General features: G+C 43.6%; 1 protein-coding gene across 6 annotated transcripts in view; it reads left to right on the forward strand.

Moving 5' to 3' along the window:
• TNS2 (tensin 2) overlaps positions 1 to 16626 on the forward strand; it is a 370478-nt gene that overhangs the window by 266968 nt on the left and 86884 nt on the right. For all 6 annotated transcript variants that reach the window (XM_069230717.1, XM_069230716.1, XM_069230718.1 and 3 more), the window contains 2 exons: positions 10943 to 11029; positions 13245 to 13376. In XM_069230717.1, coding sequence (XP_069086818.1) covers positions 10943 to 11029; positions 13245 to 13376 — 219 coding nt within the window. The remainder of the gene's footprint in view (positions 1 to 10942; positions 11030 to 13244; positions 13377 to 16626) is intronic.

Here is a 16626-nt window from a genome sequence, read left to right on the forward strand (position 1 = left end):
AACCTACCACTGTTATGACCTGGGTCTAGCATCGAACTTTAGACAAGAATTAAAATAGTATATGTGACCGTGACCTGTTGGAGAAATGGCAGGGTAGAGTAATGGCCAAGATCAAAGTTCTGGGAATGTTTAAAATGTTAAAAAATTAAACCTTTAGAAACTTTTTACCAATCAATGATAGTTAATTCCAAAAACTTTAATGTGTTGTATTTAAAAACATAGGTTTCATTCGGTATGAAATTCGTAAAATTTTGTACTTGTTTATTTTTAATCCATGGGCCAGATTTACTAAGAATTAATGCACAAAAGCGGCCACAAATTGCACGCTCCTGTTTGAGCACTAATTCGGATTTTGCAAACCCTCCTTTGTACCAATAGGTCAGTTTTCAAAATTCCCTTTCGGAGTGGGTTGCAAACCAACTTACCTCAAGAATATTAATGAGCAAGGTCACAAATTGACACTCACAAGGAATGAAGGCTCTCACTTGGTGGTGGCCAGCAAGTCACTGTGTCTTTGATTGCCTTTAAATAAAGCAACCTTTTATTTTTTTTATGCAGCCCCATTTTTAGGTCGCAGCCTACCAGACAACACAGCTGTCTAGTTTGCTAAAGACATCTTGGGGACATTCAGAAAGCTGACCTATGAATGCATTCTACCCGTTGCTTGCCATTTTCTTTGTTGTTTGTAACTCACATTTTCCTGCTTTCCATTTTCTGACTTCATTGGTTTTACGCTGTCCAGCTTTAGTATGTACCTTCCCTTGCCCAAACCTTATTTACAGTATCCTTCCAAGTGCTCCTTTTCTGTAACCAGGCCTGTAAATCGTGGCTTATCTTGTCACATTAGCTGTGCATTCAAAGACCGAGGTCAAATGTCAGGCACTGTCTTATGAGGGCACTTGTTCACTTTTCTTTCTCTGACTTCAAAGTGAGAGGCTTTATGTGACAATCTTGCTGTATATGGGGGTAGGAAAAAGTTTTTTTCTGGCACATAATAACATTTAAATGAACTGTGTAAGTATATCAGAATTAGGAACACAAATGAAGTACATTTTTGTTATTTCTGAAGTGTGTTGAAAACATATACTTTCATGTGATCAAATCAAATCATTACATTAGGTGATGCGATTTCCACACATTGTCGCCTGTGTACTGTATAGTTTTATTAGTAAAACTGTATGTCTGTGCAAATGTAATGATAATTTCAATTGCAAATGTGTTGTCTGTAATGGCAGTGTGCTGCCACAACATGAATACTCCACTCTATACCGTTCCACTCTACTCAACACCACTGCACTCTACTGTGCACCACTCCACTTTGAACAAATCCATGCCACTGCAGTCCGCACCACTCAATTCTACGTCACGCCACTTTATGCTACGACTCTCTACTCTACCCTGTTCCACTGTACTCTCTGCCAGTGCACTCTTCGCCACTCTGCTCTACACCAATGCACTCTTTGCCACTGCACTCTACACTACTCCAGTCTAGGCCACACCAATCTACTCTGCAAAACTGCACACTGCACCACTACACTCTATGTCAATGCACTCTATGCCAATGCACTTTACTTTGTAACACTCAACCCTATGCCCCGGCACACTACCCCAGTCCACTGTACGTCAGTCTGATCTATTCTGCTACTCTGCACCACTGCACTCCAAACCACTTTACTGTATGCCAGTACACTCTATGCCACTCTACTCAACTGCACTAAACCCTGCACCACTCCACTCTACACCACTCCACACCACTTCACTCTACTGTGAAACAATCTACTCTATGCCAATCTACTCCATTCTGTGCTGCTCCACTCTATGCCACTGTACTTCACGCCAAAATACTCTGCAGCACTCTACACTATTGCACTCTACACCAGTTCATTCTTCTCTATGCCACTCCACTGTATGCCACTCTGCCCGACTCCACACTATGCGAAACCAATAGACAAACACCCTCTGCCGCTCCACTCTACAACACTACTCCACTCTTCAGCATTCCACTCTACAACACTCCATGCCACTAACTTTTAGCCCTGTGGAACAGCAGCAAAGTCAATAGCTTGAGTGTAGGCGAGACCTATTGCCTTTGTCAATGCTTGTTCTTGAAGGAATCACGGCTGCAATTAAAAACAAAAGTTTACTTGAGAAAAATAACTTTGAGAGTTGCCAGAGCCGTTGATCACTGCCTACTCCCCACAAACGTTTTAACATTCAGAAAGGGAATACGTTTGTGAACTAGTTAAGTTTACAAACTAATTGTTCATCTCTATTTGTTTTGAACTACACGTAGTCCAGTGTTTAAGTTTCAGATTGGATTGAAGGAAGAAATGTGTTAGCACTTATTCTGTCATGTATGGTTTTAGAGATGCCTTGGTCAGTGGACGCCAACGAGGTGGCTTGCGACTGTATGCAGGGTGGTTGTAGAGTCAAAGCATGCTTGCTGCTTCCCTTAGGACTGCTGTAAGCCCTGCAGTTGATGAATAATAGAGGAGGTTGGAGCCCCACTCCTCCTCCACCGACAAAGGTTTTACCAAACGAGATGTCCGAGCTTCGGTCAGCGTGGCTCTATAAAGTTCTCAAGAATCCCCAACAGTGCTAGACCAGGAACCAGAAGCAGCCGTGAACATCTGTAGTAGCGCTAAGATGCAAAAACACAGGCAGGCACGCAAGTCCGACAGTCAACTGCCTTGGGTTTCCGGCTAAATACACCAACAGCATCTAGCACAGCACCCAGACGCGTTATGTTTAAGTTGTAGCGCGGCCTGCTGGTAAAACTCTGGCCTTCCCCGTGCCTCAGCCATGACCCCAAAATAATATAAACTATGTGCATGGTTGTAAAATGATGCGGCGGGTACAAAATGTTTTGTTGCGAGTAAAGATGTGTGAAATTTCTGCTAGCCAGTGCTCAGCTCTGGCGCCGTATCTTCAGCCGTTATCTTAAGCCTCCGCGTGCTGCGATTGGCTGTTCGAGCTGTTTCACCGTGGGGCGGCCGTGGTCAATGTATTTTGTCTCAGAGCGTCGATTCCTTTACTATATGGCAGTGTCTTCCAACGTTTTAATACCACTCCCCCGCAACCCGTGGAAAAAAATATCAGACCCCACCTACGAATTCCACACAGTTACTCTATTAAATTGTCAATGTTTAAACACTGCAGAGACGTTATGTTACTGTTTTAAAAATGCAATCAAATACATGATGCCAAACATACTTTTCTGGTCCGGCAGGCCTTGCTAAAGTGTTAAAGTATTCCCAGTCTGATTATTAGATGTAGGGTGGGGGTTTTGAAGAGTATTTGGAATCCCTTCCCTTTTGACACACACTCCCATCTTGTGCCACCCCACGCCCCCAATCACTTGAGCTCCCCAAAGGGGGGCTACTCCCCAGTTAAAAGAACCCTGCTATAGGAGTTCGGGTCTTTCTCAGATTCACAGGTGAGCTTTCCCTGCCACCTAGTGGATGATCTTAAAACGGCCTTATGAAGAAAGCCTCACTTGTCTATCCCGTCGGCATCGTTAGCAGGATATGCCCGAAAAGCCTTCAAACGTTAAGCAATGTTTGACCCTCCTCTTAAACCCCTCCATACGGCCCATACCCGCAAATGATAACACTGGAGTTGGTATGTGTTTGGAAATCTTTTGGCCGCAGTTTATTGAACAGTTAGTTTACAGCATGCCCGCCCTGCTTTTATGAGGGCCATAAATCATTCTATCAAGTTGTTGCGAGCGATACATTGCCATGTTTGTGGTTCAGCTTGGTACATTTGTGTCGTACCTCACTTCGCCTTTCCGCTTAACAATGACTTCTTTGTTACATGCCGTCGTTCCTTTGTTTTCAATCAATCTCCCGTTTGGTCTTTAGCCGTTATTCCTTTTTTTCCAGTAGGAAGGTACTCGTTTCTTTAGGCTTAACTCGCTACCTTTGTTTAGTCCTTGTGTCCCGCTCTCTGGCGGACCCGGGCTGCGAGTGCCGTGTTTTCGAGTACCTCCGCTGGCTTCCTTACCCTGCCGTGAGGCATCCCAAGGTAAGTAGCCCTGCCACCCCGCTGCGTGGGGTGTGGCCTTTGTAGTTCTTGTTTATCTCTCCTTTCCGCCGTATACTGCTACCGTCTGTTGTCCTTATTCCCAGTCTGCGACGCTCTGGGAGCCTGATGTTTAGGTGTGGGTGGGTGGGTGTCTTCTTCTCTCCTGCTGCCCGGTCTCCTGCAACTTTTGTGGGTACTTGGAGCCGGGCAGCCTTTTATCCCCCATTTCTGCCCTCCGGGCCCATGGGGGTGGGGGGGGGTGCGCGATTCAAAAAATGCTTGCACCCCCATTGGTTTAGTTGTTTTATTTCCTGTCTCCCCTTTCTGTTTCCGCCAGAACGTCCGTTTTGCGTTCTTGGCCGGAAATGGTGGGGTGCTCGCGGGGGGCTTCCGGTACCCCTATTTTCTATTGTGACGTTGCACGCCATTTTTGGCGCTTTGTTTGCTCAGGGCCGCGTGTGGTTTCCGCTCCGGGCCCTCCTGAGCTCCCTTCGGTCGCGGGCCTTCGCCCAATAGAAGTCCACAAACCCTCAGAAGTTCCTAAAGCAGTTCTGAAAACACCACTGGCTCCCTTCAACTCTGAAAAGTAAACAGTATCCTGAAAAGAGCCATCTCAGCTGCACTCGTCTTGTCTCTGTGTTTTTAGTTTTCTTGCAAGACATATTGTTAGTTTACAGTGGGCGTCACTGCACGTCCTGGAATTCCTGGGACAGCCCACGTTTTGTAAGGACGAGCCCGTTTTTACAGAGGCTGGCTGCTTCACTCCTCATGCAGACTGCTGTGCTGCATAATGAAGTGTCTCAGTGCATCAACAGGGATAACTTTTGACTACTTTGCATTCGGCAAAAGAGGATTGGTGGGAATGTGAGCGTACACAGCCTTTTAACTAATTTGCATATTCACATTTCCACTGACCCTGTCTTGGACAATCACACTGTAGACAGGAGTTGACCCTGAGGACGTACAGACGCGCCTCTTTATGCATCACAGCAGGATTTAAGAGGAGTGCAGGAGCATAGGTGGGGAGTCTCTGCCAAAACCCAAGCTCAGCAGCCTTTCTCTGCTTTTCATCGCAGCATGGCTTAGAGGTGAGGGAGAGGTGTTATTTAATCATAAAACAATGTCATCTTTGTGTTATCGCATAATCCCCTTAAACACAGCCTTAATAGCTATACTGATACTGAAAAGATCTCCTGAATGTGTTTTCTTTTGTTGTATACTTGGGGAATTAAAATAATTCCTATTTCTGATTTATGTGCACCTCAGCATCACTGACACCCCCTAGAAACACATATGTTTGCCTACCAAACCTGGGGTTTTATCATTTGCTTTCTGGCACATGTAACCTTGTTTTTAATCAATAGAAATTAAAGACCACATGTAGGAAAGTAGGATCTTTCTGACATAGTTACCCCCACTTTTTGCCTGGTGTCTGTGTGTTTTGACTGTAGTACATTGGGATCCTGTTAACCAGGACCCCAGTGTCCGTGTTCTGTTCCCTAAATTTAGTTGGCACATCAAATCAAAAGAAAGACTTATTTAATTTCTTACTATAAAATCATAAAAGTATACAGTCATAAAGTCATAAAAATCCAAATACATGAGTCAAGACATTATATACATTAATACTAAAAAAAGTGATAATTCATTATAATAATGCTATAAAACCATCAGTAAGTTTCTACGATTGATCACTGCCCACAGAAACCTCGCCATACTATAACATATATCAATATTTGGTAACAATTGTAAAAACAAATTTGCAGGTCTGCATTGCATAAAACCATAATACTTCAGAATTGGCAGAATCCATTGCTTCCTTACATCTTCATAGTATTTACAAAATAACAAACTATGCATGGTGCTGTGTTTTGAGGCATGATCACAGGGGCAATTGGATAAATTCATGGACCAATTATTAGTCACCGAAAAACTAATTAGATGGTGAAATATGTCCAGCCTAAAACGAGTTATAATGAATCTATGTTGAGCGTTATGTACATATTTTAAATATGGTTGTAAGTCAAACGTAACCAGTGTAATTAAATGCCTATGGACACGAGATTTCATCACCTCACAAGACAACCTTTGATCCTCGTATAAGGCCAAACAATCTGCTTTAAGTTGGTTTCTACTAATATTCATTAAAATCTCTAGTTGGTCAAAATAATCTTGATGCCCCAAATCGCTCATAACATTTTTCACATACTTCAGCCATGTCAGCTGAAATGCCACGTCTGACATCAGGCAGTCCATCACAATCTCGAGATTAAGGGCAGCTTGCTCTGTTGTCCAAATCTTAAGCCTATGTAAGATAGGTTGTATTTTTGACTAAGCCATTTAAGAAGGAAAGACTCAATTCAGTATTGCACATATAGGTTGAGCAACTATCGGGCACTGTAAGTAGATATCTCAAAAAAGCATGCTCAGTCACTTGCAACAATTGGCAGTCAGAATGCCCCCACATCCCATCCCTATTTATTGCTGTTGATACACATTTCGAGTTGTAAATAGTTGATAACTCCTCCGCAGAATTCCTTCCCAGTATCCTAGGAAAATTACATAGTGCTATAACGATTTGCTTAAGTGGAGCTTCCTAGTGTTAATGGCCCGCCCCCAACCACCCCCTGATCAAACATTATGCCCAAATACAATCATGTAAAGTCAATACTAGTACTTTCAGTGATCAAGTTCCTACATTTCACTGGCCTTTTCCTACACTAAATAAGAAAGTTCACAAATGTGGTCACCAACCGTTGCAGTCCAATGGGGGTACGGGCCATAAGCACATTGTCGTCCGCATAGAGGAGGGCCGGAATTGGGCGGGAAACAGTGCACGCACCTTTTCTTCACAGGTCACTGCACCAGGTCACAGTAAATCACCTCTATTGTAGGCCCTCCTAGCCGAGAGGGCAGGGTGCAGGTAACTGTGTGTGACGGCACCCTTGCATGAGCAGTGGTGCCGCTACGAGCTCCAGTTCCATTGCACTGGACTTTGTGAGTGCGGGGAAGCCATTTTCACAGTGTACTGGACACAGATCACCCACTACCTGTGTCCAGCTACATAATGGTAACTCCGAACCTGGGCATGTTTGGTATCAAACATGTCAGAACCATACCCCAATACTGTTGCCAGTATTGGTTTTATGATTCCATGCACTTTGGGGGCTCCTTTGAGGACCCCCCAGTATTGCTTCTACAAGTCTTCTGGGGTTTTCCGGGCTGCCCGAGTTGCTACCACCCCACAGACAAGGTTAAGCCCTCCTGCTGCTTGACTAGCTCAAGCAGGGTAAGGCAGAACAAAGGATTTCCTGTGGGAGAGGGAGGCAACACCCTCTCCCCTTCAAAATAGGTGTTACATGGCTTGGGAGGGGTAACCTCCCCAAGCCACCTGTATGGTCTGAGTAGCACATTTGGTGTCCTCCTTGCATAAACCAGTTTGCTCCAGTCCAGGGACTCCCTGTCCCTGTTCTGGTGTGAAACTGGACAAAGGAAAGGGGAGTGATCACTCCCCTGTCCATCACCACCCCAGGGGTGGTGCACAGAGCTCATCCAGGTGGGCACCTGATCCTGCCATCTTGAATCCAAGATGGGCAGTGGCCCCTGGGAGCCTCTTAGTGGCCAGTTGAGGCAGGTGACGTCACAGCCCCCTCCTGATAGGTGGTCACCTTGCTAGGTGACCAATCCCCCTTCCTGGGCTATTTAGCGCCTCCCTCTTGGGTGGGTCCTCAAATTCAAGGTGCACGATTCCACCAGGACTCCTCTGCATTGTTTACTTCATCTTCTGGCTGGAACCGCAACTGGACTCTTCAGGAACCAACAATCCGCAACTCCAGCAACAACTCCTTTTCGCAACATTGTTTCTCCAGCTCCTTCCAGCAACTGCAACATTTCCCCAGCTGTGCATCCCCTGAGGTCGACAAGACTCCAGCGTGCACCAAGAGGTAAGAAGGAATCTCCCTTAGAGTGAAGGAATCACTCCCCTGCAGCTGCAGGCACCAACTGCAACGACGACCGGCTGCGTGGATCTGCTCTCCTCCGGAACTGCATGGATCCTGCATCACAGGTGGTGGTCTGGAGTGGACCCCTTGGTCCACTCTGCCAGCTGTCCAACTTGGAAGACAGTAAGCCCTTGCCTCTCCTTGCCAGACAGTACCCATGTGCACCACAGATCTTGCAGCTACCAAGGCTTGTTTGCTCCTGCTCCAAGGAATCTTCAGGCTTTGTGTATCCCCGGCCCCCAACACTTCCTCCTGCAAAGCACAGTCTCCTCTCTGCTGCTCTAGCTACGTGGGACTCCTCTTCAGGTGTGCTGAGAGGGCCTCACTGAGACTTGCTGTTCCAGCTGCCAATGGGTTTGCCTGTGGGGGCTGTATCCTCTTCTGGTGACTCTTCCGACTGCTGAGGGTCACCCTGGACTCCCCTCCTTGGGCCGAGCCCCCTGGGACTTGCTGGTCCTCTTCAGCCTTACAATTCGTCTTCTTCTTTTGCATTTGCCGAGGCTTGTTGGTTATCCAGCACCACTGAGCCACTGCAACCTGACAGCCAATGTGCGACACCATCTGCATTGCTTCAGGGACTCCTCCTCATCTCTGGTGCTGCACAGATGGTCTCTTTCATCCCTTGTCAACCTAGTCCTGCATCCACAAAAGGGTGGATCGAGGCTCCTGCCACAACCAGACACTCCATCACAAACTGGACTTGGTCCCCTTCCTATGCAGGTCCTCATCTGCCAGAATCCACCTTTGGGTTCTTCCAGTTTGGTCTGGGTCTTGCAGAAACCTTTTCCTAGGTCCTCCTGTTGGTTTGGGGGAAAACCAGGTACTTACCTCTGCTCTTCTGGTCACTGGGGGTCACACTGGTACTCACCTCCTGGGGTTCCTAGTTTCTTCAGCTAACCACTAACAATTCCATATCCTTGGGTGGGGGACTGTATTTCACATTCCACTTATTTAGCATATGGTTTGGCCTTTCCCTGTGGGCTACACTGTTTTCTATTACTATTGCCCATACTTGTTGCTTCTATGCTCTTTACTGACTGCTAATGCGTATACAATTAGTGTGTTTACTTACCTCAGTTGGGGGACTGCCTATTGGTATTCTAGTATTTGTGTTACCATAATAAAGTACCTTTATTTTTGTAGCACTGTGTCGTTCTTTCATGTGTGTAAGTACTGTGTGACTATTGTGGTAGTGCATAAGTTTGCATGTCTCCTAGATAAGTCTTGGCTGCTCATCCACAGCTACCTCTCGAGCCCTGGCTTCCTAGACACCGCATACACTTCACTAATAGGGGATACCTGGACCTGATATAAGGTGATAATACCATAGGTGCTCACCACACACACCAGGCCAGCTTCCTACACTAGGGACTCGTAAGGGGGCACCAGTATGTCAATTGTGGAGTGTACAAAGTCCTAGGTGACTAAATTTAGAGGGAGAGAGCCCAATCACTAGGGTCCTGGTAAGCAGGGTCCCAGTGAAAGCAGTCTAAGCAAACTGATAGCATGCAAAAAGTGAGGGTAACCATGCCAAAAACAGGGTACTTTCCTAGAGTGTACTCGGGTCCTAAGTAACCAAATTTAGAGGGAGAGAGCACAATCACTTGGGTCCTGGTTAGCAGAATCCCAGGGAAGACAGTCCAAGCACACTGATAGCAGGCAGAAAGTGTGGGTAATCGTGCCAAAAGAGTGACTTTCCTACACAGCATATGAAATATTGTTACATTTTAAAATGATCCCTAATTTTAGTTTGTAACAATTCCTGCAGTGCTTAATTAGTAAAATAAAATAGTGCAGGGGCTTGGATTTTTCTAGGAGGCTGCTGCTTAACACTGGGATTGCTGAATGCCACTGCTGCCTAGTATTACTTCCTCCTCGTGCCTACGTCTTCCACCTCCTTCCACTTCTTGTGCCTTTATCTCAGTCTTGTATATTCTTTTTATCACACTTTCTCCCTCACCACTGTTTTCCTAACTTTCGCTTAATTCTTCTTTCTGCCTTTTCTTACTTTCCCTTGCTTGCTCTGGGTCAAAGTATGATGATGCAAAAATAAGTGCCTCTCCCGAAAAAAGAGAACTCTTGCCCACCACCTGCAACAGCCAGCATAAATTATGTATTCAATTACTGTCACAAACAGGGTACAGTTTACTCACCATCACAGTTAGAAGAAAGGGGGGAGGCTGAGGTGAAAGGAGCTGTGTGGACATGATGAGGGCAGAGCCTGGGAGCTGATAGTAACTCCGCTTTCATTCTCTTTTGTAGTGAAAGTAGCATGCACCTTGTTTGGTAGCGTTCATTTACTGGACACCACATATGTTTGGCTGAAGGTGTAAGGGCTCAGTAGTTGAAATTATGAGTAATGTTAACTTTGTATTTCCAAAGGGATCGTGGGGGATCAAAATCAATAAATGAATAACAAATATGTAGAACAAAATCTACCACAAAACAGAAAATCTAGTTAAATATTTCTGTATCATTCTATTCTATTCATATAGATAAATATACATGTAACCATTCATAATATATCAAATCACACAAATTGTTTCCAAGTCAAATCCCTGATTCCAACAGGATCAACACAGTATTCCAATTTGTCCATAAATTACATCCATTCGGATTCTAAAATGATTAGCTATCCGTACACGTGGAGTTCAATCAGCTTCCTATTGTGGTCGCCATCCTAGCACCGCGATCCTAGCACTGAAGTAGCCAGCACGTGTTTCACAGAAAAAAACGCTTCTTCAGGGCAAAGCCAATTGCAACATTGAAAAACTGGTCAGTTCGCTGGGGAGGGTCATGCGGGAACACAGTGCCATAGATTTTTCATCAAGATGTCTCAGTGATGTTCGTATTCTGAGCTCAGATTATCCATATTTTGTATATTATACAATAATAACTTTGTGTTCTATTTCCAGATGTGCAGAGGGAAAACCAGCTGAATGTCAAGTTTGTCCAAGACACGTCCAAATTTTGGTACAAATCAAACATCTCACGTGATCAAGGTAATGTGTGTATGTGGAATGAAAATGAAATTAAATGGTAATTTGCACAGCACTACAGATGTCCCGATGGTCCTGGCAGTTTGGTGTGCAGATTAGTTCTGGATTTATCTTTGTGTGTTTTGTATGCCTCTCTTCAAATATGTGTGTTTATTTGAGTAGTTTGACATGTCTAGTGTTAGTTATGCTTATGAGGCCAGATTCTGGTCTTTGCAGAGCTCTGTGTCTGTGACAGGTTCTTTTGTTGTATGGAGCTATTTTGTTTTCATCTGTGTTTATGGCAGACACATTTAAGGTTCAGAGTATCTGTTTGTGGCTGTGCCCATGAAAAGATCCGTGCTGCCAAAGCTCTTAACTATGAGGCTTGTTTGGCTATGTATGAGTCAAGCTGTGACTTGGGATATGTTTCTTTGCTTGTGGACAGCTGTTTACTTGTAGCTTTGTCCAAAAACAGGTATAGGGTGTGTGTTTGTGTGTGTGTTTTTGTCTGTCTGTCTTTAGGATAGTATGCTGTGAGTCACAGGGTCTCGATGTAGGCCTTTGCGTTTTAGGTGCTGTGTTTGAGTGTGAAAACTTTGAAATAATTTAATTTAACCACGCCCTCAGGGAACATCTGCAATGTAACAATACATCTAAAACTCTGGAAGAAGCCTTTGCGGCCCTACAGTGCTGCTGGCTCTCCACCTTTTCCTTATTTTCCATCCCCTAAGTAATGAAAAAAGTTGATTACAACTCTTGTTTACCCCAGTTTGATAATCTCTGGGGATATTAACCTATGCATCCACAACGCCAGTGATTCACTGGTATAGGACGTCTGTCAAAACTGTTTCACCCTTTTGGGTCTTCCAAATTATTCAGGGGGCTGCCCACTCCATTAATCAGACACCAGACCTCATCTTGGCACAGAAAGACTTAAATTCTGATTTAGAGTGTGCAGACAGGTACTCTGTCACAAATATGAAAGATACCCGTTCACCTTAATTCAAATGCCATACAACTTCAACTCTGGAAAATGCTAACTCTACATATCAAGAGCAGTCAGTCCTCTTCAGCATTCAGAAATTCTGTAAGCTATGTAGCAGATCGTATGCAGTTTATTTATATTTATGCAACCATGGCCGGGGAATCACATCATTCCAGTTGCCCTGGTTAAGGCTCACATTCATTCAGTTATGGCTTCCCTTCTGATTCCTTCATCCACTTTCTTATCACTCACACAGTAAGTAACTCAGCTCTGGAGGGATCACTGACACAATATTGTTGTAAACAATGTGGTTGACAGTAATATTGTGTCAAGAATATATGTTTTGCCACAATATTGTGCTCCTATAGTTATAATGGTAAGTACAAAAATATCGGGAAAAACTTACCCTTGAGGGTGTTTCAACAAAATATTGTTTTAAATATATCAAGGGACAGAAATATAAGAAATGTAATATTGTGACACACATATATCGTGATGCACAAGTACGGTTGACAAGAATATCATTTTTTGAAGTAAGTAATGTAAATAATACTGATGTTTTCAATATCGTTTCCACTAATATCGTGGTTAAATATATAGTTTTTAATTATTTTAATGTGTTTGTTCAAACACCCTCTGGGGCGAGGACTGTTTCTAGGAATCCCCATAACATCGAGCCAATTGGAAATTGGCCTGTCCTTCGACACCAGTTATGGCCAGAGGGCAATACAAATAATGTAGGCCAATGAACAGACTGATTGGCAATGGCAAGACTGTAAAACAAAAGTTCTCAAACTCAGAGATCCTCTCTCAGCCAAACAGGACTCCAAACCTAATTTAATATTAGCCTTAAACAAGGAAACTGGAAGCCATCTAAAATGTGAAGATGGAATTTGCTATGACCCCATGGGCTAGGAACAGTGTCAGGTTTATAGCTATTTTCTTCTATGTGCCGATGCTGTGTTCTCCAGTTAGGCATGCGTCTACAGGTGTTTGAGGCATGCACAGTGTGGCTGGGTCCGTTTTGAGGTAGGGGTGTTTTGTCTCGTTGTAATGTCTCCTCTGAAATGTGTCCGGAACCAGTGATTTCCAATAGCACTTGAAAGTGATGATACTGGGTGAAAAGGTATATGAAGGTTGAAGACTGATGCCTTTCTGGGCTCGTAGATAAAGCGGGTAGGGAAATGGATGTACCAACTCTGTGTATCCGTTCTTGGAAGGTTTCAGTTACTCAGCTCCTTTTCTCCCCATTAGCCATAGCTCTGCTGAAAGACAAGGAGCCAGGATTTTTCTTGATCCGGGACAGCAACTCCTTCCAGGGGGCTTACGGACTTGCTCTGAAGGTGGCAACTCCCCCACCCAACGCCATCGCTCTGCCATGCAAAGGTAAGTGCCTGTCCAGAGAAAGGCAGAGATCCGTAGGTGAGTTAGTCGGTGAAGAGGTGGTAGTTTTTCAGCCATGATTGTGCTGTGCAGTGAATTTGGGTGCAAACGACGGAGCTTTTGTATGAAAACAAGAAGGAAAAATCCTGTTAAACAGAAAAAGTCACGCAATATGCAGTATTCCAGCACTTGGAACCTGAACGGAAGGTAAGTATTAAAAGTGCTCTTGGATTGTAGGCTTTTTGTGATGTGGATGTTGGGGGAACATTTAGTGAGTGGGAGTGTTCAGTGACGGGAAGCTTTTGGAGCACTGAGTAATTGAGCAATAGCGATGGAGCATTCAGTTACACAAAATATTAGTGATGGAGGAAACTGGCAGTCAGGATTTGTATTAATTTAATTCACTATTGCTTCAAATTGTAATGGTGGTATTATTTAGACTTCCGTGAAAAATTAAATGACTTCTAAAACAGAGAAATGTATGACTTCTTCTCCCAAAAGTTAACTAACCATCTTTGTATGGGATTGCACACCACATTACCACAGCAGATCATACTTGTCTTGAGATAAACATTTAACATAGGGGAAGCAGGGAGTCCAGTGACACATGCTTAAGTGGGAGATTGCACAGTTGACAATTCATAGTTGTGACTTGCTGTAACGGAAAGAATTAAACCAGTGGCCTGTTTCCCTTGAGGCGCCTTCTACTTGCAGCATCACCCAAGTTTAGCACAGTTGTCAACAGAAAACCACTCAGAAGTGTTCCAAGACGGCGAATTGCAGTTAAAAGTATTACAGCCACACTTTTAAGAAGACAGACACAGCAAAGTCTCTTTGGCCCATTCAACATACAACAACGATCACCACTGTGTAAAGGCATTCTAGAAACAAGACAACCTAGGCAGGGTAACATCGCAGTCTTATAACTACGTGGGACTCACAAGGCCTTCTCATGAAATCGATTCCATGGCATGACCAGCAAACAGTGACAGCTCCACTATTCCCCTGATTTCAGCATGCTAATCGAGGGAAGATAGAGGATTTGCGGTCTCATCTAGAATACTGTAATCTCATTCAAATGGGTGCTGAATACCATAGCTTAGGGCTACTGCATAAAACATTTGACAAAGCCAAACAACCACTTTCCGAGGTACACGCCGTAAAGTATAGGAAACTTCCATGTGTTTTTAGAACTAACAACTCTGCTGTACACCAAAGCAATAGACGTACCTTTCATATGAACAGACTTGGGTATGTTCTACATAGTTCCTTTACTGGAAATGGTCACAATAGTAAGAGCCTGGTAAGACCTGGTGGCTGTCGAACAGATGGATCAGAGGGTGTCTAGTGGTTAGTGGTTGCCACTTAGAAGAGTGGAAGTATTGTGGAGTGGTGGATACCAAGGAATTTGTGAAAAAGACAAACCTTTGCAAACTCTGGCCTATAGACTCATTCTGCACTTGGTGCAGAGGACACCTAATGCCCATGACCTACAAAAGAAGTAAACTCCAGGCAACGCCAACCATCTCATCAATGTGCTAGACCTGAAAACAGTAGGACTGGCAAGCATTCCAAAGACAGCTGTAGGACAAAGTATTAGAGATCCACACTAACATCATTACCACAATGCATTATGTAGGGACACAAAGAGGCGCCCAATTGCAAAATCTTAGATAGAACAAAAATTATGTGCTTCGCATTTACCGGAGATACATTCACATAACAGCTAACCAGCTAACAGGGGTTCACACCGATCTCTCAGACACTCTTAAATTGCAGGCAGTTCAGTAGTAAATAGACCACAAAGTTCCTGATGAGGTCATAAACCAATGGACCACAACTTTCATAGGTCTATTCGTAAATGTAAGAAACGGAAAATGTCCTCCACATCCTAGCATCCATACTGTCAATCTAGAGGAAAAGTACTGTTGAAAAACTATAATGGGATATTGTATACATTTTTGCATCAATTTACTACATTCAAAAATTGTGAAAAAACATTTGCAAGGAATATGATACTCGTTGCACCCTCATGGGGACAGACAGATATGGTTCTCCCATTTGATGGAAATGTTCATAAATATGTAATGGACACTGCTGTACATCAAACTTTGCTGACAGTGTGTTACAGAACAATATAACTCACTGAATCCACTCACTGAATTTAATGGCATTCCCCTGAAAGTCTCCGAATATTGCTATTTGTGCTGTCTCAGTGATGCTCGATTGTCCTTAAGAGGAGAAGCATTTTATAACAAAGTTATGTTGTGCAGAAAATGTAAAGAATTTGCTGTATGGCATATCGACAAACTTATTCCACCTTTGAGGACATTCGTGCAAGACATTTTACATTGCCATTTTTAACCACAGATTTTAGCTTCAGAACTGTAAATTATATTCTGGGTAGTTTAAGCTGCCTAAATAAGGACTACATCAAATCCAATTGAGGATCCCAGGTTTCAGGTCTGTGGTGTACGTCCAAAGAGAATGATTCAACCTATTAGCCTACCACTATCAATGTGAGGTTTTAATTTGTTGTTACCAAAAACAGCTTATTTAACCAATGCACAAATGCTGCCTCCGAGAGTTGTTTATCAAAGTTGCTTTTTTAATTATTACCATATCTCTCAGACGAGTAAGAAGGTTACAGACTTTCTCAGCCGAGCAATCTTTAAATATACATGTACATAAGGATCGGATATTTCAAAGAACACACCCAAGAAACTTTCTTGAGCCCCTTTCTGGACAAAGGCTACTTCGGACATTGAACATTAAGGGAACATCAGTATATAACTTGGATAAGGCACATATTAGCTAACAAACAGCCTGGTTTCCGCGTAAATATATATTTTTGCAAGGCATATGCAAAGCATGTACATGGGGCTTTTGCTGTTTTTCACAGGCCATTTTATTTGGGTACTCGTGTGTAGCCAGGAGAAATAGTATGGCAGACAACACTAAGAAATCTGCATAAAAACACCAACAATACACCCTCTTCTGCTTTCAGGGGGACACCACTGCTGTAGAGTCTATGAACAGCGTCTGCAACAAGTACTGGTTCAAGTTGCAAAAAAAAGTTAGCTGTAATCATATCCTTGCACCTTATACCACATATAACACCGCTTGCCTCCCCTTCATGTAGGAAGATTGAAATGTGTTTTTATTTATACAGTTACACACACCACACAAATATCATTCTATATATATCATAATTCAGTGAAAATACAATTTAAAGATATAATTAAGTAGTGGA

The sequence above is a fragment of the Pleurodeles waltl genome, chromosome 4_2 (assembly GCF_031143425.1).
Source record: "Pleurodeles waltl isolate 20211129_DDA chromosome 4_2, aPleWal1.hap1.20221129, whole genome shotgun sequence".
NCBI classification, from domain to species: domain Eukaryota; kingdom Metazoa; phylum Chordata; class Amphibia; order Caudata; family Salamandridae; genus Pleurodeles; species Pleurodeles waltl.